Consider the following 23,654-nt stretch of genomic DNA (forward strand, 5'->3'; position numbering starts at 1 on the left):
AGGCTAGGTTTACGAAGCTTGCTACAGTCAATTAGCTAATACATAGTGCCATTAAATGAACGGGCTACATAAGACAGTTTGAGCGTGGATTAAACATAATAGCAAAATTTTTACCAGTTTTCCTTTTTTTTAAATTAATTAGACAAGTATTGTCACAGTATTTACTAAATCTTATAATCTACTAGGTACCTATGTAATAAAAGCAAAAAGTCGTACTTTCTTAACTAGGTAGGTATTGTTGCCACTGTTTTGCGTTTTGCCAGGGTTTTGTGACCATAGAATTGGTCTGAAATATAATTCTAGATATATTATATTTATAACAAAATTAGGTGAATACATTACATGTCATTTAAATTTATTATTATATATTTTTACATGAAAGAATTCGTTTTTAAAAATCTGGTTTTTGCGTTTTTTGATTTTTGTTTTTGGATAGACCATAAACAAAATATTATCCACAACTGTCACTAATTTGTCACTGTCAGTCCTGTCAATGCAGCGTAATGTAATCTTTGGTCATTTTAATTTAATCTATGTTGCTCCCCCGATCTTCACAGCTAATGCAAGCTTCATGAACGATTTTATTATTTTTATTAATTTTAACATTATTAAGCTACGTTAATTCAGCACAATGAATTCAGTTTTAAATCCAGAGGCTCCAGAATTTTACCCACACTTGACATCAGTAACACAGGTGCGTGATTCAGCGACTTCCTATATTTCAATGACAACAAGCATGGTGTTTTTTATTATCGAGGTTCCAATATTCTGCGTAATTTAGAAAATAATTATAAAAGGATGAATCCAGTTCATATTTTTGTTATGTTAATTTGAGTACAAATCAAATGATGTACACCTTGCTTGAGCTCATCAAAACGTGCAACCTTACGACGGCATTGTCGTAATAGTTGAGCGTTAATCGTTATATTATTTTATAATATTTATGTATGAAACTAGTTATTCTTATAAGATTTTAAGCAGCAACTAGTTTCTCTCTTGTAGATGCTGGAACACACTTCACAAAAGGGTGGGATTTGGGAGTCCTAATACACATGTTCACTGCATGTATACAAAATGACATGTTTTAAAACATGTTGTGATTGCACAGAGTAACCTAAAGTTCTGTTTACAGCTTACTTAACCTGTTATTATCAGGGTAATTGCTATATGAAAAATGACCTCATTGAGTGACCTACTTGAATAAATGGCATAAGAATCTGTCCTTCAACTTTTGTTATGTTAGATGTATTTACTGAATATTTCCTAAATAGGTTGCAGATTTTTGTCCATGTACATTTTTATAGAACCATCCATTCTATTAACAGTTATTTGTATATTTCTGCCTAATATATGGAAATAGGCCTCTTATCTCAAACTAATTTGTCTCCTTTAAGTTATGTACAAGTAGTGTAAGGTAACTGTTGCTTGATGAGGCCTTTGTATTCAAACTATCACTTAAAATATATTTGACTGTGTTCACTCTTGGTGGCCTCAATATTTGCAACTTGTGTAAATAATACAACATTTAACACAAAACTATTAAGGTTAATATGTGTATTATGTAACTGTGTGCCTGTTTTTCCTTTAAAAGGCAATGGTATTTAAAATGCACATACATATAGCTTTAGAAGGATATTTTCCTACCCACATCATGAATGATTAGCATTTGGTTCTATGGACATATTTTCACTGCTGTAAAGAACAGCCTAACATTGTTTTGTCTGTCTCAGGAATCTTAGTTTTTTTAACTAGGACAATCTAGTATGTTTGTTTAATATCCAATATACCAAAGATAAATCTAATTTTAGTCTAAGGTATATACTATTGTTGACAGACTACAAGAGTTGTGTATAAGTAAAATCTCATGTATTTCCCACAGGGGTAGGCAAATACCAAAGAACATCAATTTTTACAATCCTTACATACACCTTTGATTCATTCACATACCTCTTGTTATAAAGGATTACATACTAATAATAATGTTATTTCCAGGGTGGATACAGATCAATGCACAAATCAGTTCTATCATCAAACACCCTGCCCTCTGGATTTTCTTACGATCTCTTCAAAACATATACTGATTTCAACATTGTAACTTGCCAATTAAGTGAAAATGTTCTTACACAAAGAAACCAAATAATAGCTGCGGAGTTGCCGGCTGTGAAGTTAAAACAGTAAGTTATTCTTGTTACTATCTTTCTATCATATAAATATGTTTTACTTGTGCATGGATTCAATGGAATCAGGTCAGGTTTGAATGCATATAATGCACATTGACAATTTATAGGTACATATATTTTGAATTGGTTGAAGCAATTTAGTGTCTCCCGTCCGTCAATTTAGCAATAAAAGGTCTATTATGCGCCTTGACAAAGTTGAATGCAAGTGGCTGTAACCTCTACAGTATCTTTTGTAAAGTAATATGATATTTGTGGTGCGCATCGCGACTTTTATACGGCTATTATATTCTACTTCTCATGTCTGCATCTAAATGAACTCCATTAGCGAATGATTTATGACTTTTCCTGTGCATTCAGTGAATGCTTAAGGTTAACCATATCTGATGTACTTTAAAAACATTCGTTCTGTGAATAAGTATATGTCTAAACTCTATATAAACTCAGTGTAAAATCAAGTCGTAGTTGAATACTGAATTGTCTGTGGTAAATTAAGCAACACTTATTGCATGCTGTCTCTGACTCCTCTTAGGTCAAAGCCCTTGTAACCCCTCATGTATCTTGTGAATCATGCTTTTACTTAGAATGTGAATGAACTGCGTTTCTACGGCCGCCTTTATAAATGCCGCTACATATTTTAATTCGGTTTGTTTGCTGGCGTATTGATACTATATTCGATAATTTAATTGCAATTTTAGGTGCAATGACCTTAAATATTTTTTGTTATTTTCTACCTTTGTATTGACTTATTGAGAACTTATCTGCCTTATCTTCAGTATGTTTTGTTATTTCTTAAGATAATCGTACTAAGATAAGCGTTTATGTCGCTTTAATACGGCCCTAAAGTGAAAAAATATGTTACTATCATTATACTAATTTGCTAAATATTAAATGTTATCTTTGACCGTAGCAAGAACGAGTATACTACAGAAGTTTATAATGACGCCAACGATAGTTTGCTGGACAGAGTAAATATAAACCTAGACACGGTGACTGGCGTGAACGAACCAAGCGTTGAATTTATGAAATCAATTCCCGATGAGCGTAATATCCCCGCTTGGAACACCAAACCTATTATAGCAAAGATACAGGTAAGTTCTATGTTATACTTGTTGCAGCCCGCGACTTTCTCCGCGTTAAAAGTAAAAGGTATCCTGTGTTAATTCAGCCTATGAACTACTTTTATACCAAATTTCATACAAACATTAGCACTTACAATATTAGTAAGCAAAGCATAAGATTCTAATAAAATAAAAAATAACGTCTTGGAAGTAAATCAATTTGATAGTTGTAACTTTATGTAAATAAAATGCTGTTTGTGCTAATTTAATTCGTTTTATCAAACTTTGTTATCTCTGTAAAGAATAATGAATAGAAATGTGTTGCCAAATATTTTCACCTTCAACAACATTGTTAGGCGAAATAACAATAACTGATTAAGCTTATCAGGTCGCAACTGTTGTCCGTTTAAACAAACACCTATCTTCGCGGTGTACATAGAGTAGGTAACTTATTTTAATTCGTCAACTAATAACCCACACAGTACGATCGCAATTAATTACGAAATGCATAGTTACCCGTTTGAATGCAAGCGGTTCGCAAATCGCAACGCATGTGTGGCGAATTTCGAAATAGCAGGAAAGATAGGCGCTCTCGCGTTAAAGTAGTACGTTATCCATATATTAGCAGACGCCCACGCTCCAAAGAGAGGTGCATTGAAACCGCGAATAAGGTCGCAGCCTTGAGTCGGCCTCGCATTCAATGCAACTCGTTGATAAAGCCGTCTATATCGGTCGCTACTTGTCGCCAGCGGCATTGATGCGGTGGATGTTGATTGTCCTCGAATTGACGATCTTGATACCTAGTCTTTACGATTTTCCTTTTGCAAACATTAAATTTATTGTGATGGAAACACTACACGTCTTTTCAATGCTAAGTTTTTTGCATGAACTTGTTGATTCGCGCGCTTCCTTTATATTAAAACCGAGGTTGTCAAAATAACGTTTACCTTTGTCTTCGTGATATTTATGCGAAATCTTATCACTCGCGCAATCACCTGACTAATCAAATCCGAGGTTTACCTCATTATGTTGAAATCTTAAGTCAAACCTTACAAAGATACCACTAGGCTGAAATAAGGAATACAGTGTAATGTTCCTGTATGTAATTAATATTTTAGTCTGGTCAATAAGTTGATGAATGAAAGACAAGAGTTTAACGATAAAGCAACATTTAGTACAACACATCAGTCGTTGGCCTCGCCATTGTAAAAGCTTGTGTAACGAAACACGGGCCCCGAATACCTATGCATACTTGGGTTCCGGAGGTCGAACTTAAAGCGGTTATGTAAATTACACGTGTCTACAGAAAATACTATAATACGACGTTTTAAGTAACTGCCATCAACAAACCCTTTAATAAAAACAGGATGGACTTGCTACTGCAGTTTTTTTATCGACTAGTGCAAGTTTATAACGGATCATGTCTGTCAGGGATCACAGAATTCACAAATCAGTAATCCTGTTTTCGAATCCAGACTTCTTTTATTTATTGAGTCAAAAAGTTCTCTCACATTATTATTACGTAAAGACCGTTAAAGTTTAACGGTCAAAGTTTCCAACTACACACTAACAATTTTATTCACATGACATTCAATATGAAAGATTTTTTTAAGTTATTTCGTCGCGTTAAATCATGATGTATGGTATAACGACATACTTATATGTTTTGCAAATAAAAAAATATTTTCTACTCTATAGCAGTAATAACAAAATTTTGGAATAATGTTACCAGTTATATGCTTTTATAAGAGTATTTAATAAATTTTTGATATTTCAGGTGGGATCAGCAACATTTATCGGTGCCAAAAATATACCGCGACCTCAGCTAAACTTCAAAGACACCATTGACAATTCAGAAAGCTTGTGGGTGCCAAAAATATCTGACAAACCAAACAACATCAAGCCACTTGCTTTGAATATACTTTATAATGATGAGGGTGAGGCGGTCGGGTGAGTTATTACCTCTTTACTCTACACTTATTTTTGTTCAACTAGCTTACCCGCGCAACTTCGCTTGCGTCACATAAGAGAGAATGGGTTGAAATTTTCCCTTTTTTGTAATATTTTTTAGTGGTACTCTGCTCCTATTGGTCGAAGGGTAGTGATATATAGCCTTTAGCCTTCCTCGATAAATGGACTATCTAACACTGAAGGAATTTTTCAAATCGGACCAGTAATTCCTGAGATTAGCGCGTTCAAACAAACAAACAAACTCTTCAGCTTTATAATATTAGTATAGATGTAGAGCGTTTGTTAGCTGCTTTCGATATGAAATCTACATATGTTGATTTATGTTGCCGTGAGACGAGCCATTGGTATCTGGTCAGCCTAGGTACTGCGTTATCGAACCTAGCTGCTTCTAGGGTGCGCCGCGGGGAGGCTCTTATTATGCACCCCTATATGTTGCTGTAAGAGGCAAGGGAAGATTGTAAGAATCGTACCATGTAGTTTTCTTTGGACTCTACCTACCACTATAAAAAAGGCCTGATATTACGTATGTGTCTATGTTGAATGCAATACTCGACATCACAGGCGATAATTTGGGGAAAATATTGTATATAGAATCGTTTAGGCTCTATATTACTAGACTATATTGTTAATCCTTTATGAAGTTGAGGTTATCTCCTCGTGTGGGGTGCAGTGTGTGGAAATAAAAGTTCACTCACTGTTAAGGCTTTACATCAGGTTCATTAGTTCGTGAAGCTTTTTTGTACTTTTTATGAATTGATGTCCGTTAACCATTTATAGTCAACTGTGGCATCTTTACCATTACCTATAACATTATTTAATGGCAACTATGATTAATTTCAATAACAATGCGCTAAAACTTGACTTAAACTTTCATTAAAATGATGATCTATGGCAAAATATACAACTACCAGAAACCTAAAATACTGAAAATAATTATATTTTTAGTTGGTATAGTAAAGATACCACAGTTGTCGATGATATTTCTTCATATTTGTGGGATATTCTTGACAATTCAACTGTCGTTTCAGATACGAACATCCGTACAAAGTTGAGCTGGACTTATACCACCCGCCGGCACATTTCCTCGAGCCTACCGCTGAGGAGGTCCCGTTCCCTCCCTCACTGGAGGAAACGACATACACCTACGTTGACACTGAGGAGAAACTTGACGCGCTCGTGGAACACTTGAATACAGTGAACGAATTAGCTGTGGACTTGGAACATCATTCCTATAGGACTTATCAAGGTAATATATACTTACTAACTTTAGTTTAGATCTAGTACCTTTCGCCTGTGACTTCGTCCGCGTGAAAAGACTTCAAGTGGTAGAAAGTAACCTATGTGTTTATCTAGGTTATATACTATCTGTATATAAAATTTCATGGAAATAGCTTCTGTCGTTTATTCATGAGCCAGTAACAAACATACATACATCCATCCTCACAAACTTTCTCATTTACAATATTAATAGATATAGCTTATGTTTAAAAATTACACGCAAAATATAGTATATCTATAGCCTGGTAGTTCTGGTACACCTAAGTTATAATACTGCCAAGTTTCATCAAAATCCGCTCAGTAGTTTTCATTCATCCAAACTTTCGCATTATTTGACAGTATAAGTATAGATTGTCACAATACGCTTATCAAACACTTCATAGAAGGGTTCAAGAACATCCATATTTGTTTCTACACAATACACATGACCTTTTTGAAGGACCTCTGTACGTCATAAACATAACACGCTCTATACTATATTTGAACCTTGCGATGTTATTATTGTCATTACCTTGAATTTGTTGATCCCTATTAACTTCTCATTATAATAAAATTATGGACAGTTGAAAAATATTGTCGAATGTAATCATGTTACAGGCTGCCTCTATGGAAAGGTCGGTAGTTTAACTGACTGCCGATCATGAGGGCAAAGTACTTAAAGTCTTTTCTAATTCATATTAGAATCCTAGCTAACCCGCGCAACTTCGCTTGCGTCATATAAGAGACAATGGGTCATAATTTTTCCCGTTTTTGTAAAATTTTTTCTGGTACTCTGTTCCTATTGGTCGTAGCGTGATGATATACAGCCTATAGCCTTCCTCAGTAAATGGGCTATCTATCACTGAAAGAATTTTTCAAATCAGACCAGTTGTTACTGAGATTAGCGCGTTCGAACAAACAAACAAACATACAAACAAACAATCAAACAAACAAACTCTTCAGCTTTATAATATTAGTATAGATTTGTCAAAAGCCCGCAGTCTAGTAGCGTGCCTGGTAAGTGGCAATAGGTTCGCCTCCTGTAATACTGGTAAATAAATTAAACCCATTAATGACCCACTGCTGGTTAAGGGTTCTCCCGTAATGAGGGAGTAGCCGATTAAGGGTTGGAGACTTAGAGACGAGACTTAGAAGGTTACCTTCAAAAGCTGTTCTAAGGAACTCTCAGGCATCCAAGGTGATAACTTTGAAAAGTCATTAGTGTGTTGCTTCGGGCTGGAACTTGCAACCACTAGCGCGGGAGGTTCCAACTTATACCACTCCGCTATTACTGGTCTTATATGGGACCAACATTGCTAAATTCGAAACGTGGGTGTATTTCACACATCTATGTGTACATGTTCTGGTATAACTTCTGACTAAAGAACATAAGTCAAAAAATTCCATATTTTTTTTATTAGGTCTCTCGACTTCAAATAATTCAATACGCCATCTGACTAAAGCACTTAAGTCACCTTGTCCTTGTGTACCTTATCAGCCTCGCACAATTTGAAAATTCCAAGACGTAATAAAAAACGTTTTTTATTGTTCCTGTAAAGTTCGACTTTTTGACTTATGTTCGACTTTTTGACTTATGTTCTTTAGTCCGCCGACCCTAGATATAATGTAGGTAAAAAAATGATGTTAGGGAAATAATACCGTACATAAACAACTCATAGCCGCAACCTTGAGTTCATTTTCTCTCGTTTATCATTCGTCTCATGTTAACCTACATCTACTAAGGATGTATGCTTTTGCCTTCCTTGCCTTTAACCTTAGTACGCTTATCATTGTTTTTCACGTCACTGGCGAAATTAACTCATTACACACTTTCAAAATGCTTAATTACTAAACGATTTCTTAATAGTACGAAGTTGTAGACATCTTTTTTATTATTTGTTAGACATTATATTTAAAAATGTGTCAGCAGTCCCCTGTTTTCTTTTTTATCTTGTATAAGTGGGCCCGGTGTAACGTTTTTTTTTCTCAAAAATATTCTGTTGATGGGATTTGGCAACCTTTGATTTGATGTTTTCACAACCGGCCTGTTTGACGTCATCTATCCTTGGGAAACAGCCACTTTCACTTAATACATTAAATTTATAAGAAGGCCTAACATTTCTCGATTGTTGTGAGAATCTTAGTTTAATTTTACTGCTCATACGTTAATTAGGCAATATTAAAATGATTTGTTACGAAACAGGGCATAGAGCCGTTTCTTTCTAACAAATTCAAATTGAGAACCTCCCGCTTTTGAAGTCGGTTAACAATTTTAAGAGTAGTGTCCGCAAATATGTAGTTTTATCTGAAAACAAAAACAAATAATGTTGTTAAATATATTGTAATTATAATATATTAATGGAGATATGTGGAGGTTAATACAGATTTAAATAAATTAATTCACATTAAAAACTAATTTTAATTATAATAATTATTATTAATATATTCTTGATGCATCCTTCACATCTGTGCTGACCATAAAGACCAAATCAATTCCAACATTCACCAATTCGAAAAGATTTAAACAAATTTCGCTTTATTATTTAGATATATACATAATTGGCTTTTTGTAGTGTATGAAACTTACTTAGAGCATATACAATTCTGTTTTACATTTGTAAATTTGAAATCTTAGCGCGGACGTTTCATAGATGGGTAGTTGCTTACTGGTACTTGAACTTAGCACCTCCGTGCTTTGGAGTGCACGTAAAAAATGGGCCCGGTAGTTATCAATTACAGTAGTTAGATCCCAAAGATCTTTGGGCAATGGAACCATTTTTACACTATGTTTCCCACTAAACGATGTACGAATTACATTATATAAATATTACATTTATTGGTTTTAGGTATAACATGTTTAATTCAAATAACGACGAACGAGGGCGGCGACTTTATCATAGACGCGCTAGCTATCAGGCAACACATCCACAAACTGAACCTTGCATTTACTGACCCTAAGAAGATTAAAGTAAGTCCTTTACACACATTATATTGAACAAAATACTACTACAAAGTAGGTACTTAGGTACTTTTACGAAACACACTAATCATTTGACATTTGTTGTCTTACTAATAATCCTCGTGTGAGTTTTGATTAGTTAGTATTTTGTCTCTTTCACTCGTATATAGTTTAAAAATTGATTGATAGTGACAAACACTGATCAGAGCTTACACGACATTTTTATTAGTAGCTAGAGCTAGATTTTATCCAATCGCGTGTTTTAATTTGGGGAATTAAACAAAAAAAGAAACTTAGAGGTTGATTTTAAAAAGTAAAATATTTTTTGACTCTGGGTGTTCAACTATCTCGTTGCTACATTTCTTAAAAATACGTTTAGCCATTTATTATTTAAAAATCGTGCGAGATAGACAAAAATACTTTCAAGCTTTTTATTTTTTTGCTATAGATGTATTAAAAACTATTTTATTTGTAGGTATTTCACGGTGCTGAGAGAGACGTGATTTGGCTGCAGAGAGACTTCGGCGTGTACCTAGTGGGATTGTTCGACACGCACCAAGCGGCCAAGATGCTTGACTTGCACGGTCTCTCACTAAAATATCTTCTTCTCAAGTACTGTAGAGTTGACGCTGATAAAAAGTAAGTTTACTCCTTTAATTATACATATTTATTGAGTATAAGTGGCAAATGTGTAAACATATTTACCTATTTATTCCGTATTTCGTAATTCCTGTTGTATTTTTGCTGTTTGAATCATATGGATCAGAGTCGCAGCATATGGATAAGTTTCAGATAACCTATTCGATAGATAAAACGACATCAAATTATATGTGTATACTAACTACCAGGATTCCATCTGATAATGGACATTCTTAGTGGTGAAACTGGAGTTAAATCTTTAATACATTTGTTAATACGGAAGATGTCAATTTAATTTGCGTATTGTTGTAGTTTTATTGTTAGCATAGTTATCAGGATAATAAACAGTAGATGAATTACTTGATTTCGCGTTCAATGTCATTGAAGATATATGCAGATAACACTATTATGAACCCTACGTAGTTTGTTCTTTGTAAAGTGATAATGATATCTTTGTACCATAAAAACTAACTGGCGTAGTAAGTAAATACGAACTGCGAGGTATCTTAGCTCAATGCTCGAGACCAGTCAAAAACTGTTCGTGAGATTTCTGGCTAAGAATTTTAAGTTGATCATAGTATACAATTTAAATCCTCAAAAATACTTCTTAAGAACGATAATATTGGCGGTTCTGCATTAAAAATTATTGTGTAAACATTTAGAGACGCCTGCTTTTGTCTTGCTTCAAATTCATTTGAACAAAACTATGTATCTAATATATTGTTTAGAAAATCCCATTACTGTATCACTATTGAGTTAGGTTCTTCTCCCAGAACGAGGAGACAAGGCTGTAAGTTCACTAAGCTGGCCAAGTGCGGGGAGTTAAATACATTATTACAACTATGTACAATGACAAGATGTGTGGATGTAAATAAAGCAAGGGATGTTTGTAACGATCGTACTCATTGGCGTTCATTGGTCTCTGCCTTCCTATAGAAAAAAGTGCGTGATTTTAAGTATGACTGTGCAATTTTCAGGTACCAACTGGCTGACTGGCGTATGCGTCCGCTACCGGACGAGTTGATACAGTACGCTCGCATGGACACTCACTACTTGCTATACATCTGGAAGCAGATGAAAGCAGAGTTGTTGAGTAACGCGGGCTCGCAGCACCACTTACTGCTGTCGGTGTTCGAACACAGCCGACAGTTGTGTGAAGCGGTCAGTACAAAACTACACGTCACCTAGCTTATCTAACCGTTGAGTGTTTGAATTTGATATGGTTGCTCACAAAAAGTAGCGTTATCATAACTGTGCCCTGTTTTGAATTTGATTGTTAGCTTCGCCACAGCGCTGAAGATAGAATTAATAGAATATAACAGAGAGTAATTAACCCTTATACATCATCTGATAGAATTCTCAAAACTTTGCAGTATGCAAAACACAGTTAGGTGGTGGTGAAGGTATAACGCTTTTCTTAAAGCAGTACCTACTAAAGTCAGACTCCTCTTCTCATCGCAGTGGGCATGGCACTGGGATACTGTTGGTTTTAATAGTTTCCGTAAAAAGTGAAACTAACACTTAATATTGACTTTATAAAGTGAATAAACAATAACACCAGATCTTGTTGTCTCCTGCTCTTCCGATGTAATTCTATACAAATAAAAGAAACAACATACCTATTATATGATAATTAACTTATATTGTTATTATTGTTCACAGACTTATAACAAAGAGGTAATTACGGAGACATCACACATGCCGCTGTACCTGCGCTTCAAGAAGTCCTTCAATTCGCGGCAGATGGCAGCACTCAAGATGCTTTACAAGTGGCGAGACACGCAGGCGCGCATGCTCGATGAAAGTACCCAGTTAGTATCTTTCTAAAACTATTGCAACATAAATGTTTATGTGGACTTTTGTTATATTTTGACGCAAAAATGAAGATCTTTTATTCTTTATCTGATACTTTTCAGTATGAAATTTTACAAGTATTGATACTGAAAGGAGATCGGCAGATTTCGTACAGCTTAAAGTTGTTGTTGTTTCGTTACAGAATTTGTACCACTTATTAATGGGGCTAAGTAACTTATTTTTATTTGGGAGTATTATTTTTAGAAGTCCGGATTAATTAATAATTAAGGTAGAAAGATATGTAATTTACATAATATTTTTTGGTCTATGGCTTATATTTGTTGACAACTAAAGAAAAAGAAAATCCCATGAGACGTCACTGTTAGTCTGACGTCTACGCATCCGCTAATTTGCTGTTGTTTTGGATTGTGGTTTTGACAGCATCTGAGAAATTTAGCGAACTATCGGGGCTTCTTAAAATGGACATAACTTTTACCTCCCAACTTGAAAAAATATAAGAATTTTAAAATAAGCTTGTCTAATATATTAGCTACCAATTAAAACAAAAAGTAAACCTAAACATGACATTTTATAAGCTGTACGAATTCTTCATACAAACCTGCCGTTCGCCTTTTGTAGGAATCATTAAAATCTATCATTTTTTTCATATGTCCTATACTTTTGAAAATGTTTCTATTTTAAGTTAAATTATTCTCCGACCAATCTGACACTAAAATCATGAATGAAACAAGCGTCTGAATTTTGAATGCTATATCTATAAAATGGCATCTAATATAACGTTGTTTCCAGATATCTTCTCCCTAACCACATGCTGTTGTCTCTCGCCGAGACGCTGCCGCGTGAGATGCAGGGCGTGAACGCGGTGTGCAGTCCCATGCCGCCCTTCGTCAAGCAAAACCTCATCACAATACATAGAATGATATTATCGGTTAGTTATTCATAACTACATTTCAATGCCGGCTTAAGCCAGTCCACTGCGAGCGGAACGTACCCATTAATGACTACGTTAAACTCGCAAGTGCAAACTTCATACTTATTTTTCTACAATATTGGAATTTGATTTTACTATTTAACATGTGTTATTTAAATAAAATAGTATTGGTCCTTTTCTTTTTTTAAAACTGATCTTATTGTGTTACTATTAAATGATAATAATATACACTGTAAATACTTGAACACAGACAAAAGTGTATTTCTTCTTGTATCTTCTAAGTGTATCTTTTTACCTATAAGTAACTGTTAACGCTCAGAATTGTATACGTTATTATATTAAACTTTATGCGCGCAGTAATAAGGTACTACGAGGACTGAAGACCATACGCATTCTGTTCACTCAACTAAGGTGTGATGCGGAAATATAATTCGTTTATAATTATTTGTTATAGTGCCGTGAGTTGCCGAACGAGCCGCTCCTGTACCAAATGCCGACCTCCGTGCGACAGATGATGCAGCCAACGATGCGGTTGTCTTATGATATACACGACATTCTGCCTGAGCACAGGTGAATAACAACACCTTCATATCATAACACATCTTAGTATGGAATTATGTCCAAAATAATAAAAACTTATATCATGTTTGCAACTATTTGTTGTTAATTTATCTATATGAGGGAGTATTTAGAAGTATATAAGTATGTTTTGTTCTTTTGGTTACCTAATACAAGCTCTGCTTAGTTTAGAATCAAATGACCATGTGAGTTTGTCCAATGATATTTATTTAATTTATTTCAATAAATAGTTTTTATTGTTGTATATATTTTGAAAGTGGGATTTTGTAGATGGCAGCATACCGTTCCTACATTCATGGACAGTCGCATTGTATCGAAAGAATTCACGCCCTAACAGCCTACCTTTACGATAGATCCATCGAACTAAGCCTAATCCATAGAACTAATAAATGATATTGTATTCTAGGCATTAGTATACAGTGATAAGTCTGTGTTTCGTTTGTCGCAGTTGCCTTCATTATCTCACTTTCCCACTATGGTTTACCTTTCGATAGTTGAATTAATTGTTGATGTTTGTGTGTGCAGCGAGGAGCGGAACTTGGAGCAAGCCATTGATATGTACGCCAACAGCCAGTACATTCACCCGACCCTCGAGATCGTGCCTCCTGACCACGAGGCCATGAAGCCTGACACTATTGTGAGTATCATTAATTCTTCAAGCAGCTACTAACATGTATTTATACAAAAAATCGGAAATACTCTGCTTTTTTTTGTGTGCCTTATAAACCCTAACTTATTTACTCCGGTGTTTCAGTTTAAGTCTTTAGTTCCTACTCATAATAAAGCTTTATTTCTTTGTTTATGTGTGTGATATGAATACAATTATAATGTAATTCTCATTTGTTTGCAGGTTTCAGCTTTGAACGTAGATGCGGAACAGTTCATTCCGCCATTCGATAGATATAGAAAATATCGTTCATTAGCTCAGGTACCTATCGTCACAGTTATGTAAGCATGTGCATGAATCGTATTTAGTTTGACGTATTGCGACATAGTGTAAACAAACTGATACGTTTTCACAGATGGATGAAATTAAAGAATTCAATGACAAAGAAGCGAAAATTGCAGCTATTGGGAAGGGCAACGAACTGATTGAGAAAGAAGTTCTTAACAAACTACAACAAGCGAAGACGCACATCGAAAACGAAGAAAAGAAAAACGTTCCAACGAGCGTTGCTCAAGAGATTGACGATAGTGATACACTGAAGAAAACACAACAACGCAAACGGAAAATGTCCACTGACAAGCCGGACCACAAGGAGTCTGTAGACGTCCCTGTAGAAGACAAGGAACAACCGAGCTGTAGCTATAAGAAGCCTGACAGTAACGTCAAACCCTACGCGTATAAGAACGTTGACTACAAGAAGTTTTATAATGATACTAACAAGGAACATAAACAAAAACAGCCCAAAATGAATTACAAAAAATATAAAAAGTAATACATATTTATTAAGCGAAACTATACATTAATATATATAGTTCGTTTTAATCTACCCCGCAGTTTTATTTTCAACCCAAACATTATCTACAGACTATATAAAAATTGATAATCTTAGTACAATACTAATTATGTACTTAGCATTTTATTGTACAATGTCAGTTTGTGGCACTAGTCAAGTACGTGTGTACGACGTAAATGTCAGAAACCGTGCTTCATCAATCATTAGTTTATTCTGACATATCTTCGGATACGTCTTCCCTGACCTTTATCTTGTTCTTGATTACTCTTCGGTTGCCGTATGCGCCGGAGTCATTGTGCTCCTTCGCGATGCCTTTGCCCTCCGCCTTGCTTTTACTTCTCATGTGGAATTTCTTGCTGGATCTAACTGGCTCCTCATCCCTCACTAGTGTCTTCTTATTCCTGTGTATAACGCGTGTTGAGTGGCTCTCGGTGGCTGCTACTACCTTGTCATCTTCTACTTGCACCTCTCGCTTCAAAACACTCTTGAATGTTTGACCGCGCGTTGGCTCATGAAGCGAAAATGTAATTCTATCGTGATGTATCTGGTGACCAAACACACATTTATTACATACACGCATTGCATTAACTACACTTTAAACCTAATAAAAAAACAGTTAAACGTTCTTACCCTGTATTCAAGTGAAACGTAACATTCCTCTTCATCTTCGCAAATGAGAGAATTGACATCTGCTGGTTTGGCTGCGTTTGCTGGTCGACGACCGACTCTCACAAAACGCCACAGTGAACGAATTCGGGGACCGCATGCCCGAATTATTTCACTCACCTGTTAACATTTTAATGAGCACATAGAGCGACAAAGAACACAGATATTTTCTTTGTAAGTACCACGATTAATTTTATCAGTGGGATCGAGTACAGTCTAACTAAGGCAATAACAAAATTACCATGGAATTTGACACTAAGTTCTTGTTAGGTATAGCATTACCTAGCTGATAGCTTCCAGGACAATTTATTTCTATCATTTACAAGTTTGATATAACAGTTAAATAACATTAAATATCTTTAGTTATAATTTGTAGCTAAGTAAGAAAGAAATAAAAGCACGTAGGTACTCCCATGACAAAAAGACTCGAGTATTTTATGATACATGCCACAAAAGCGTCAAGGTAATGATTTTTCTGATGATTTACCTTCATCTGTTCGGCTCCATCGCACGTGACTCCACTATGAGGTTCAACACCATAGCTGTTAATGCAAGCGCGATCTTCCGGCAATAGCGAGTCTATTTGGAATGCGCATTTTGGCAGAGCATCAGTCCGATCCTGAATTAAAGAGAAACAATTTTAGTTTAGACATTTATTAATGTACTTAATTTTAAAACATCGACTTGGTACCCTTCTTGAAAATCTTAAAGATACTTTACATACCAGTCTCATTTTACCTGGCTCAGAACTAGATCTACTCTATAATTCTAAATTCATCTAACAACCGGACATAGATTAGTACTTACTTACAAGGACTTTAACTTGAAAATAAGTATGCTTTTAAAACGGGTTTTGGGTATTGCCATGACCTATGGTTTAGGTAGACGCTACACCTATGTCGTGCGTTTTGAAAACGTTCTATTTTCTTTTTATGAGCTAAATTATGAATATGTCAGAATTTAGTATTGAATCGAATGAAAGTAAACCTATCGTTCCTAAGTGTGCGCTGATTATAAATATTATTGTTATTGTTACCAACTACAACAATACATACCGCGAGGTCCTTGCAAAACACATGTACCTTTATATTTTCGTATAAAAGTGTAGACTTCAATATTTAAAAAATGAAAAATATTCCTTCACACTACACGCATAAAGAGCTTTTATCTCGGGTAGTCATCACCACGGGTGGTTAAAATACTTTAATTGTGTTGTTGTTAGTCGTTTGTTTCGTTAACTAACTGAAAGTACTAGTAACAAGGGTTATTAGTAAAGTCTCACAAACAATAGTAAACAATGATTATCTTACCCATCCTATATCGTCACAATGCTTGGGCTCGTCGTAGCAAATATAATAATTGATAGCTTTTGAACCGTCTGTTCTCTTCTCAATAGACCAAGTGTACCAGTTCTCACCGAATTTAAACATGCTGTTAATATGACTCTGGCGATATATCAAAGGAAATATCAATTCATTTGGGTGTTGAGATTTCGCTTTCTCAGTGGTTGGTTTATCGTCATCTACGAAATATTCATTTTTGTCCCTCTCTTCTGCGGCGATGGCTGTAGCGATGGCGGGATGTTTGCGGGTCTTTAGGAAAGGTAACATTGTAACGTCGAGTCGTTTCTTGTGATCCCAGGAGTCAGTGCGCGCGATCTCTTCATCTTCGATTTTAGAGTCGTCCTGCTCGGAGTGCATCACTACTTTAACTTTAACCGCGAGCGCGGCCTGGAGCAGACACACACAGAACACCCGGTAACTTATCCGTCCCATTTTCAAGTGAGTGTTCGTTAGGGCTCGGACTGAGTTGTGCTTTAGAGCAATTGTTTTATCCTACATAAAGGAAGTTGTTATAGCTGGCTGATCGATAAGATGTGTGTTTGTAAACAGCTGCGAGTTCAACCATTCAGGAGCCAAAAGAAGGAATAGAATAATTGTTTTGTTTGTGCTGCACGTTGATCTGATTAGGTATGTTGGAGGCATGTGCCATTGCAAAGGATACAATCAAACACGATACGTTTAGATTATTGCTTTTATTTGGGTACAAAGATGTAGAGTATAAAATAAAAATACTGCATTTGGTATCAACCTTTTTCATAAAACTTTCATTATGAAAATTAAGCATTTAGACAAATACATGTTTTACATCTATAAAATAAAATTAAAGCATAAGTTGTATTTCTAGACTAATTTTTATCATTATTTCTTTATCTATATAGAAATTGTATAATCGTATAGTACAAATAAAAAAGCGAGTGAAGTTTGGACCATTGTTAGGAATTTAAGTTTTCCATAGTGCTCGATATATTACATCAGCCATAAGAATTCGTATTTACAAGATACATTATAATTTTGTTCTAACTTGATATTTCGTCGTAGCATTAGGGGTAAGAATAGCATCACTAAGGCAGAGAGGGTGTTTTATTGTACATTATTATTATTATTAGTGCCTAATATTACTAACTAACGATACATTAGTATGAGGAGACGAGAGGTAGTTCGTACCTCTGTTTCGCTCATCTATACTATCAGCTAGACAATAGTAATTAACGAAGAAATTAAGGCCAGGTGGAAAGTAAACGCATACTTATTGTTATATCGCTCTACTTACAAAATAATTAGAGCTCTATGTGTTCAATTAGCCTAAGTTAACATTGGTTCCTTCCGTGTCACTGTCACAGCGCAGAGGGCACAGCGCACGAACCCGCGCGTCTATATAGTTAAGTAACGACGCTAACACACTGTGCGCACTAATATTATGCTCTGTATAATTCACTCAACTCACTCGTATATTATATACTAGTTTATTAGTCTCACTCGTACGTTTCCTTACAATGGTTTGTCTAACTTGTGTTCAATAATATGTTCATTATTATTTCAAAATATTACAGTGACCACCTTCTCGCAACAATGTGATGAGTTTCTTAACTATAAAATAATGTAAATGAGTAAAAATATAGTAAAGTAACAATGTGTTGTAAATAATAAGTAAGTACTTAGTTTTTTAATAAGTATGTATTCGAGATTAATCAGTCATGATTTGGTGAAGATCGACTTATCACGGTTAATTTGTGCAATCTCACACAAATGAATTTAAGAATTAATTGTGTCCTCTACACTGCGATAATTGTGATTCAAACTTGACTAAATTGCAACCTAAATATCGCTCACTTACATCTAACAAGTGCTTAATTTATTAGGCTTTATTTAAGCCATTTCGGTCCACAAGAGGGGAACGTATAAGAGCTAGTGATAACTATAAAGCCTACGTTCTGATACACGCATGACCGACGATCGTTTTCTAACACTATGAATAAAATATAAGACTAAAATTAACATTAGTATAACAATAGATTTACAATGAGTTATTCTAATCAATAAAATATAGAGTATAAAGAGTAAAATGAGAATAAATAAAGTTTAATAAAATAATCTCATAGCTAGTGTTGGTCACGGCATGTATCAGAGCGCAACTAGTCGACGAGTCTCCTCGCCACACTCATATTGTCAGAACATCTGCTCAATCTAACTTCAACACAGCAAACTACGGAAAATAGACAAATCTCAACAGCTATATAAGTATTTAATTATAATAAAACTATCATTTTTGTTAGGTCGTAATTCATTGTACAATCTGAATGAGTAATAAGTCGTGTAAAGCCTCCAAAATATTATGAAAATGAACATAGATTGTAAAATATTATAACTTTTGCCTTATTGTAGAAGAGAAAAGGTGTTACATCACTTACAACTCATCCTTTATTGAGGCCTATAGATAAATATGGATTACATTTTCAACATTTCAGTTTATCTAAGAGTCGTATGATTAAATAATTACGTAGGCCTGTTATAAGATCATTCCTAGGCATTTGAAAGACAATGTACTCTTCAAACGTAATCCGGCGGTACTTATAACAGAGTATCACCACACGCATCTCACACGGCGGCCATGTCGAATGTTTGAAAAATACATTTCACTTACAAAGTACATTTTAACCTCTAAATATTGTCCTCAGATGAATATTGAAACTCTAACTGTCCGCCCTGTGTTCTAGTTCACAATTCATTTAAGTATTTATTTGCAGTTTGCATTTAGTACATATTGTTGGTAGCTTGTAATCATTTATATTTTTCGCAGGTGAGTTTGTTTAATACTTGTATCACACTATGTGAGTATGTTATATAATATAGTGTACTAAATGACATTTATTTATTTAACTAACATTACAGTTTGACATATCATTATTATATTTAAAACAACGTGTGACTCAGTGCTATATTGCTTTCAGAAACTTATATATGTGTAACCTTTAGTATATTAAAATGTAGTATAATAAAATCTATGTAACAATACCTAATAGAATTTATTTTATTCGATTCAGATGCAACTATAACTAACAACTTACTATTATAATATTATGTAGATACTAATTTACTGTTTAATAAGGAAATGTGTTGTATGAAAATAAATGACTATTAAGTGGTAACTTTACCTTCTGATTCCACTAATTACGCCGTACCATGTCTTGTATGTGGAAGAATGTTTATAGTTCTAGAACATTACGTATAAAGCGGACCGTGCCTTATAAAAAAATAAAACGCTAAGATCGCATGGTCAGGAGTAGGAGGCGGAATCTCACAAACATTAAGTAAATAGTAGGAAGTGAAGGAAGATCGTTCGTCTATGTCTATTATACGTAGCTCACTCGTGAAAGTTATGCAGTACATTTAATTTCCTATAACCTATACACCGTCGCGGTACGTCGGTAAAAGTCAGTGAGCTGCCAAACAATTCACATAACCACGTGTTTTATAATAAGTTAGCGATCGTCGCCGGGGAATGTTTGGAGCGGTCGCGGCCCATCTACTTACAAACCGGAGCATCCTCAAGCCGTGCACAAAGCCGATCGAAACGTGCGAAGCGATCTAACACGATACTATTAAGTACAAAAACCTTCGCGCCGCCCGGAAATATTCGCCCGCACGATCACGAGACATCGAATCGGAGCAAACGTTGAGTACACACCGCTCACGGAGCCGAGATTTCTTATTGCACTATATTGTCGACATGTTTGTTTTGGTTACTATAGACTAATAAATAGATTTAGAGAACTCTATAAAACTGGAAATCTCTGTTCTGTGAGAGCCATCATTATAAACTCAAAACCGTGAAGTCATTTCATCCGTGGACGCGTGGTGATAACACTGACATCCCTCCCTTACTCGACTGTTGCTCCGATTTGAATGCTAATAACTCATGCCCGTGTAAATGTTGGGGCATGGGAGATGCCAGGATCACGTGGTGGCATAGTTGAGGCTCTTTCGTTGTAGGAAGAGGTGGATTTCAGCGAAGGTGGGGCGGTCGAGCTCGTCGCGCCGCCAGCACTCGCACATGAGGTCGAACACGTCGCGCGGACACCCCGCCGCGCGGTCCACGCACTCGAACAGCCCGTCGTCGGCTTGCAGGTGCGAGAGGTTCTCTAGCACCTGTTAACAAAAAACATTGTAAGTTATATTATTTATTGCAATTCCATTACAGTTCGATTAAGTTTTGTATTGTTAACATTATAAATACACACTGTTTTACAATATTACCTCATTATCAGTCAAATGTTCATAAGGCCTTCGTCGGCACAGCGTGAATATCTCGTGGAGCGTGACAGCGAAGGCCCACACATCGCTCTTGGTAGTGTACTTGGCGCGCAGGACCGACTCCCAGGCGGCCCAGCGCAGCGGCAACGGAATACGTCCGTCCACCTTGTAGTAATCGCATGCGTACGCCTCGTTGTCTGTGCCGAAGTCACTGATCTTCACTTGGAAGTTCTTGCCTAGGAGGCAGTTCCTGTGAGACAAATCAATTGATACAGTAACTGTTCCGATCATGCATAGTGTGTTTGTTATTTATTCGCAACACAACATTCGCATAGATAAACACAAATACAAAATGACACTCGCTCAACTATGAAAAGCAACGCTTAACAAATACAAATATAATATACCTGGCAGCTAAATCCCGGTGTACGAAATTGAGGGATTCTAAGTACTGCATGCCGGCGGCGATCTGCGTGGCTAGATGTAGCAGCGTGTGGGCAGCGGGAGGTGACGCGGTCCTTAGAAAAGCGCATAGATCACCCAGTTCTAGGTACTCTAGTACCACGGCGAGGGGAGGTGACCGACAGGCGCCCAGTACACGCGCTAAGTGCGGAGATGATAGTGCCGCTAGGATACGCACGTCTCGTTCGAACTCCTCCCTGTGTAAACAGCGTGGTTCGTCAATGTTAGCACGTTGGTTTCTCAATTGTTTTTTAGGTTGATGGTTTGTTGTAAGTACTGTTAGTGTTAAATTTGTTTAGTATTGTTAGTTTTGTTTGCCAAAAGTAGCACTTATACGGTTATATTACATATATTTACGGGAAAACTGTTCGATAGATAAAAAGATAGCAAACGTATTCAAAATTCCACTTCATAACTTTTAAGATTTATCCATTAGCAATGAAAACTAGTCATTAGTTATAATAGTATCCCATAGTCTATTGTTATTTAACAACGGTAAAGGGTAGGATTAAAAAACCATCACCATATTATCTTAACACTAAAAGTTAGAAGTAACACATAGAAGGGGCGCAATAGTCACGCTCATAGAAGGGAGGTAAGCCTGAATTACACGATGCAGATCTATTGCATTTTAATTTGAGTTATTGGCAATAGGCTCGCCCCTTATGACATGGGGACTGACTTTGTAAATAGAGAAACGCGAGTGTATTTCACACACATCTGTCATCTGCCCTTAAGGTATAACAGGCGTGATATTATTTATGGACTAAGTAAGTATGCATGTAGTTATTATATTGTTTTAATATTGTTAGTGTTTTAAACAATGACGGTACACAATATAGGCATCTACCATCGTGTAAATCAGCCGGCTTGCACCTAACAACATCGAGTTCTAAATCAATCGAGTTAGATTCAGAGAGAAAACTTCTATTTAATTTAAAACTAGCGCACAATCGAGCACTTGTTAAACTAACAGAAATCTCAATTCAGATTTCATATATTTTTTTCTAAGAACTATCTTTCCGCCCGGGGCTTTGCCCGCATCGAATTTCAGCTCCTACGTAAAGGAAATTCCAAATATCCTCTCTGAGTGCTCCTCCACACTACTACTAAAGGAATCTTCATCAAATTTCAACTTTCTACACTCAGTAGTTTCAGCCGTGCGTTGTCCGTCAGTCAAACAGTAAAGCACGAGTTTTATATATATTGCTGATATATTGATGATTGGCTGACTCACCCGGCTAGGCATTCCAAGATAAATTGCGTGTTAATTCTCGTGTAATATTGACATAAACTCAAGAAATTTATAACTCGATATCGTAGGTAGTAAGTCAGCAGGCTCAGGGAAGGACGTCACGTACAAACATGTATAAACTAAGCGTGGTCATACATGATATACCTCTCCTTTACGGTGGCGTCGTGGCAGAGGAACTTCACCGCCACCAGCCGCTTCTCCGAAGTTATAGTCCCGTTGTACTCGGGCACACCGTCCGCCTCCGCTACGTAAACCTGAGAAATAACATAGTTAATACTTGTATAGAAGTGAAAGTAATATAATAATGTTATTTATAGTATTGATTGCTTCCGTAGCGCAGTGGTTAAGGTCACCACGCAATGATAGCGACCATTGCGTCGGGAGGTTGTCTACACGGAACAAGTATTTGTGCGATCCCTAATATTTGTTTCGGGTCTGGTTGTGCTTTGTGTCCGTTGTTTGTATGTTTGTAAAAGTCCCCGCGACACAAGAGCAATTCTTAGTAATTTATTTCTTACCGTGCCAAATGCACCTTCAGCTAATTTAGAAATCATTCTCAGTCTATGCCTAGGGAACTCTATCACATTGGTCGTCTCCAGGCGTCTCTTTAGATCTATAAACACTTCTTGTTGACTCGGCGACTGGAACAAACAAAACGTTGTTAATGCTAATTCACATACAATAAATTGAGCTTGTATATTATTATTCAATGATCCATTATTACTAATGCATTGATTATAAAGCAGTAACGCCACAAGATACTAAGGGCAGACGAATAGCAATATAACTTGCAGTCCGGCATGTCCAGATGTATGAATTTAGATGAAG

The 23,654-nt window shown here is 35.9% G+C and overlaps 3 protein-coding genes across 4 annotated transcripts in view; 1 reads left to right on the forward strand and 2 right to left on the reverse strand.

Annotated features, from left to right (window-relative positions):
- The first annotated feature begins 483 nt into the window (after window positions 1–483).
- Rrp6 (exosome component Rrp6) lies at window positions 484–14,882 on the forward strand. Its single transcript, XM_076134689.1, has 14 exons — window positions 484–694; window positions 1,993–2,174; window positions 3,088–3,268; window positions 5,016–5,188; window positions 6,238–6,455; window positions 9,313–9,434; window positions 9,901–10,064; window positions 11,042–11,225; window positions 11,727–11,875; window positions 12,669–12,807; window positions 13,265–13,380; window positions 13,915–14,026; window positions 14,240–14,317; window positions 14,412–14,882. The coding sequence occupies exons 1-14, from the start codon at window positions 632–634 to the stop codon at window positions 14,826–14,828; spliced, it is 2,298 nt and encodes a 765-aa protein (XP_075990804.1). The 5' UTR covers window positions 484–631; the 3' UTR covers window positions 14,829–14,882.
- Window positions 14,819–17,324, reverse strand: LOC142986274 (uncharacterized). The gene is made up of 4 exons (XM_076134690.1): window positions 16,826–17,324; window positions 16,003–16,134; window positions 15,480–15,635; window positions 14,819–15,393 (listed from the first exon to the last, which is right to left on the reverse strand). The coding sequence occupies exons 1-4, from the start codon at window positions 17,288–17,290 to the stop codon at window positions 15,058–15,060; spliced, it is 1,089 nt and encodes a 362-aa protein (XP_075990805.1). The 5' UTR covers window positions 17,291–17,324; the 3' UTR covers window positions 14,819–15,057.
- Window positions 17,325–17,541: 217 nt separating this feature from the next.
- The window catches only part of LOC142986233 (discoidin domain-containing receptor 2-like), a 46,618-nt gene continuing 40,505 nt past the window's right edge, over window positions 17,542–23,654 (reverse strand). The window contains exons 10-14 of one of the 2 annotated variants that reach the window (XM_076134597.1): window positions 23,345–23,467; window positions 22,971–23,080; window positions 21,517–21,768; window positions 21,113–21,359; window positions 17,542–21,004 (exon numbers count right to left, since the gene is read on the reverse strand). In XM_076134597.1, the coding sequence (XP_075990712.1) occupies window positions 20,813–21,004; window positions 21,113–21,359; window positions 21,517–21,768; window positions 22,971–23,080; window positions 23,345–23,467 (924 nt within the window). In that variant the 3' untranslated portion in view covers window positions 17,542–20,812. Of the gene's footprint in view, window positions 21,005–21,112; window positions 21,360–21,516; window positions 21,769–22,961; window positions 23,081–23,344; window positions 23,468–23,654 lie in introns of both variants that reach the window. The other variant, XM_076134596.1, reaches the window with a different exon arrangement.

This window comes from Anticarsia gemmatalis, chromosome Z, assembly GCF_050436995.1.
Source record: "Anticarsia gemmatalis isolate Benzon Research Colony breed Stoneville strain chromosome Z, ilAntGemm2 primary, whole genome shotgun sequence".
Lineage (NCBI taxonomy): Eukaryota > Metazoa > Arthropoda > Insecta > Lepidoptera > Erebidae > Anticarsia > Anticarsia gemmatalis.

Excerpts from the sequence above, each read along its gene's own strand:
- LOC142986274 (XM_076134690.1), bottom strand. The coding sequence starts at position 17,290 with ATGGGACGGATAAGTTACCGGGTGTTCTGTGTGTGTCTGCTCCAGGCC. Across the intron at positions 16,135-16,825 it reads ATTGTGACGATATAGGATGG|GATCGGACTGATGCTCTGCC; the intron begins GTAAGATAATCA and ends TCTTTAATTCAG. Across the intron at positions 15,394-15,479 it reads ACGTTTCACTTGAATACAGG|ATACATCACGATAGAATTAC; the intron begins GTAAGAACGTTT and ends TTTGGTCACCAG.
- Rrp6 (XM_076134689.1), top strand. The coding sequence starts at position 632 with ATGAATTCAGTTTTAAATCCAGAGGCTCCAGAATTTTACCCACACTTG. Across the intron at positions 695-1,992 it reads ACTTGACATCAGTAACACAG|GGTGGATACAGATCAATGCA; the intron begins GTGCGTGATTCA and ends TGTTATTTCCAG. Across the intron at positions 11,226-11,726 it reads GCCGACAGTTGTGTGAAGCG|ACTTATAACAAAGAGGTAAT; the intron begins GTCAGTACAAAA and ends TATTGTTCACAG.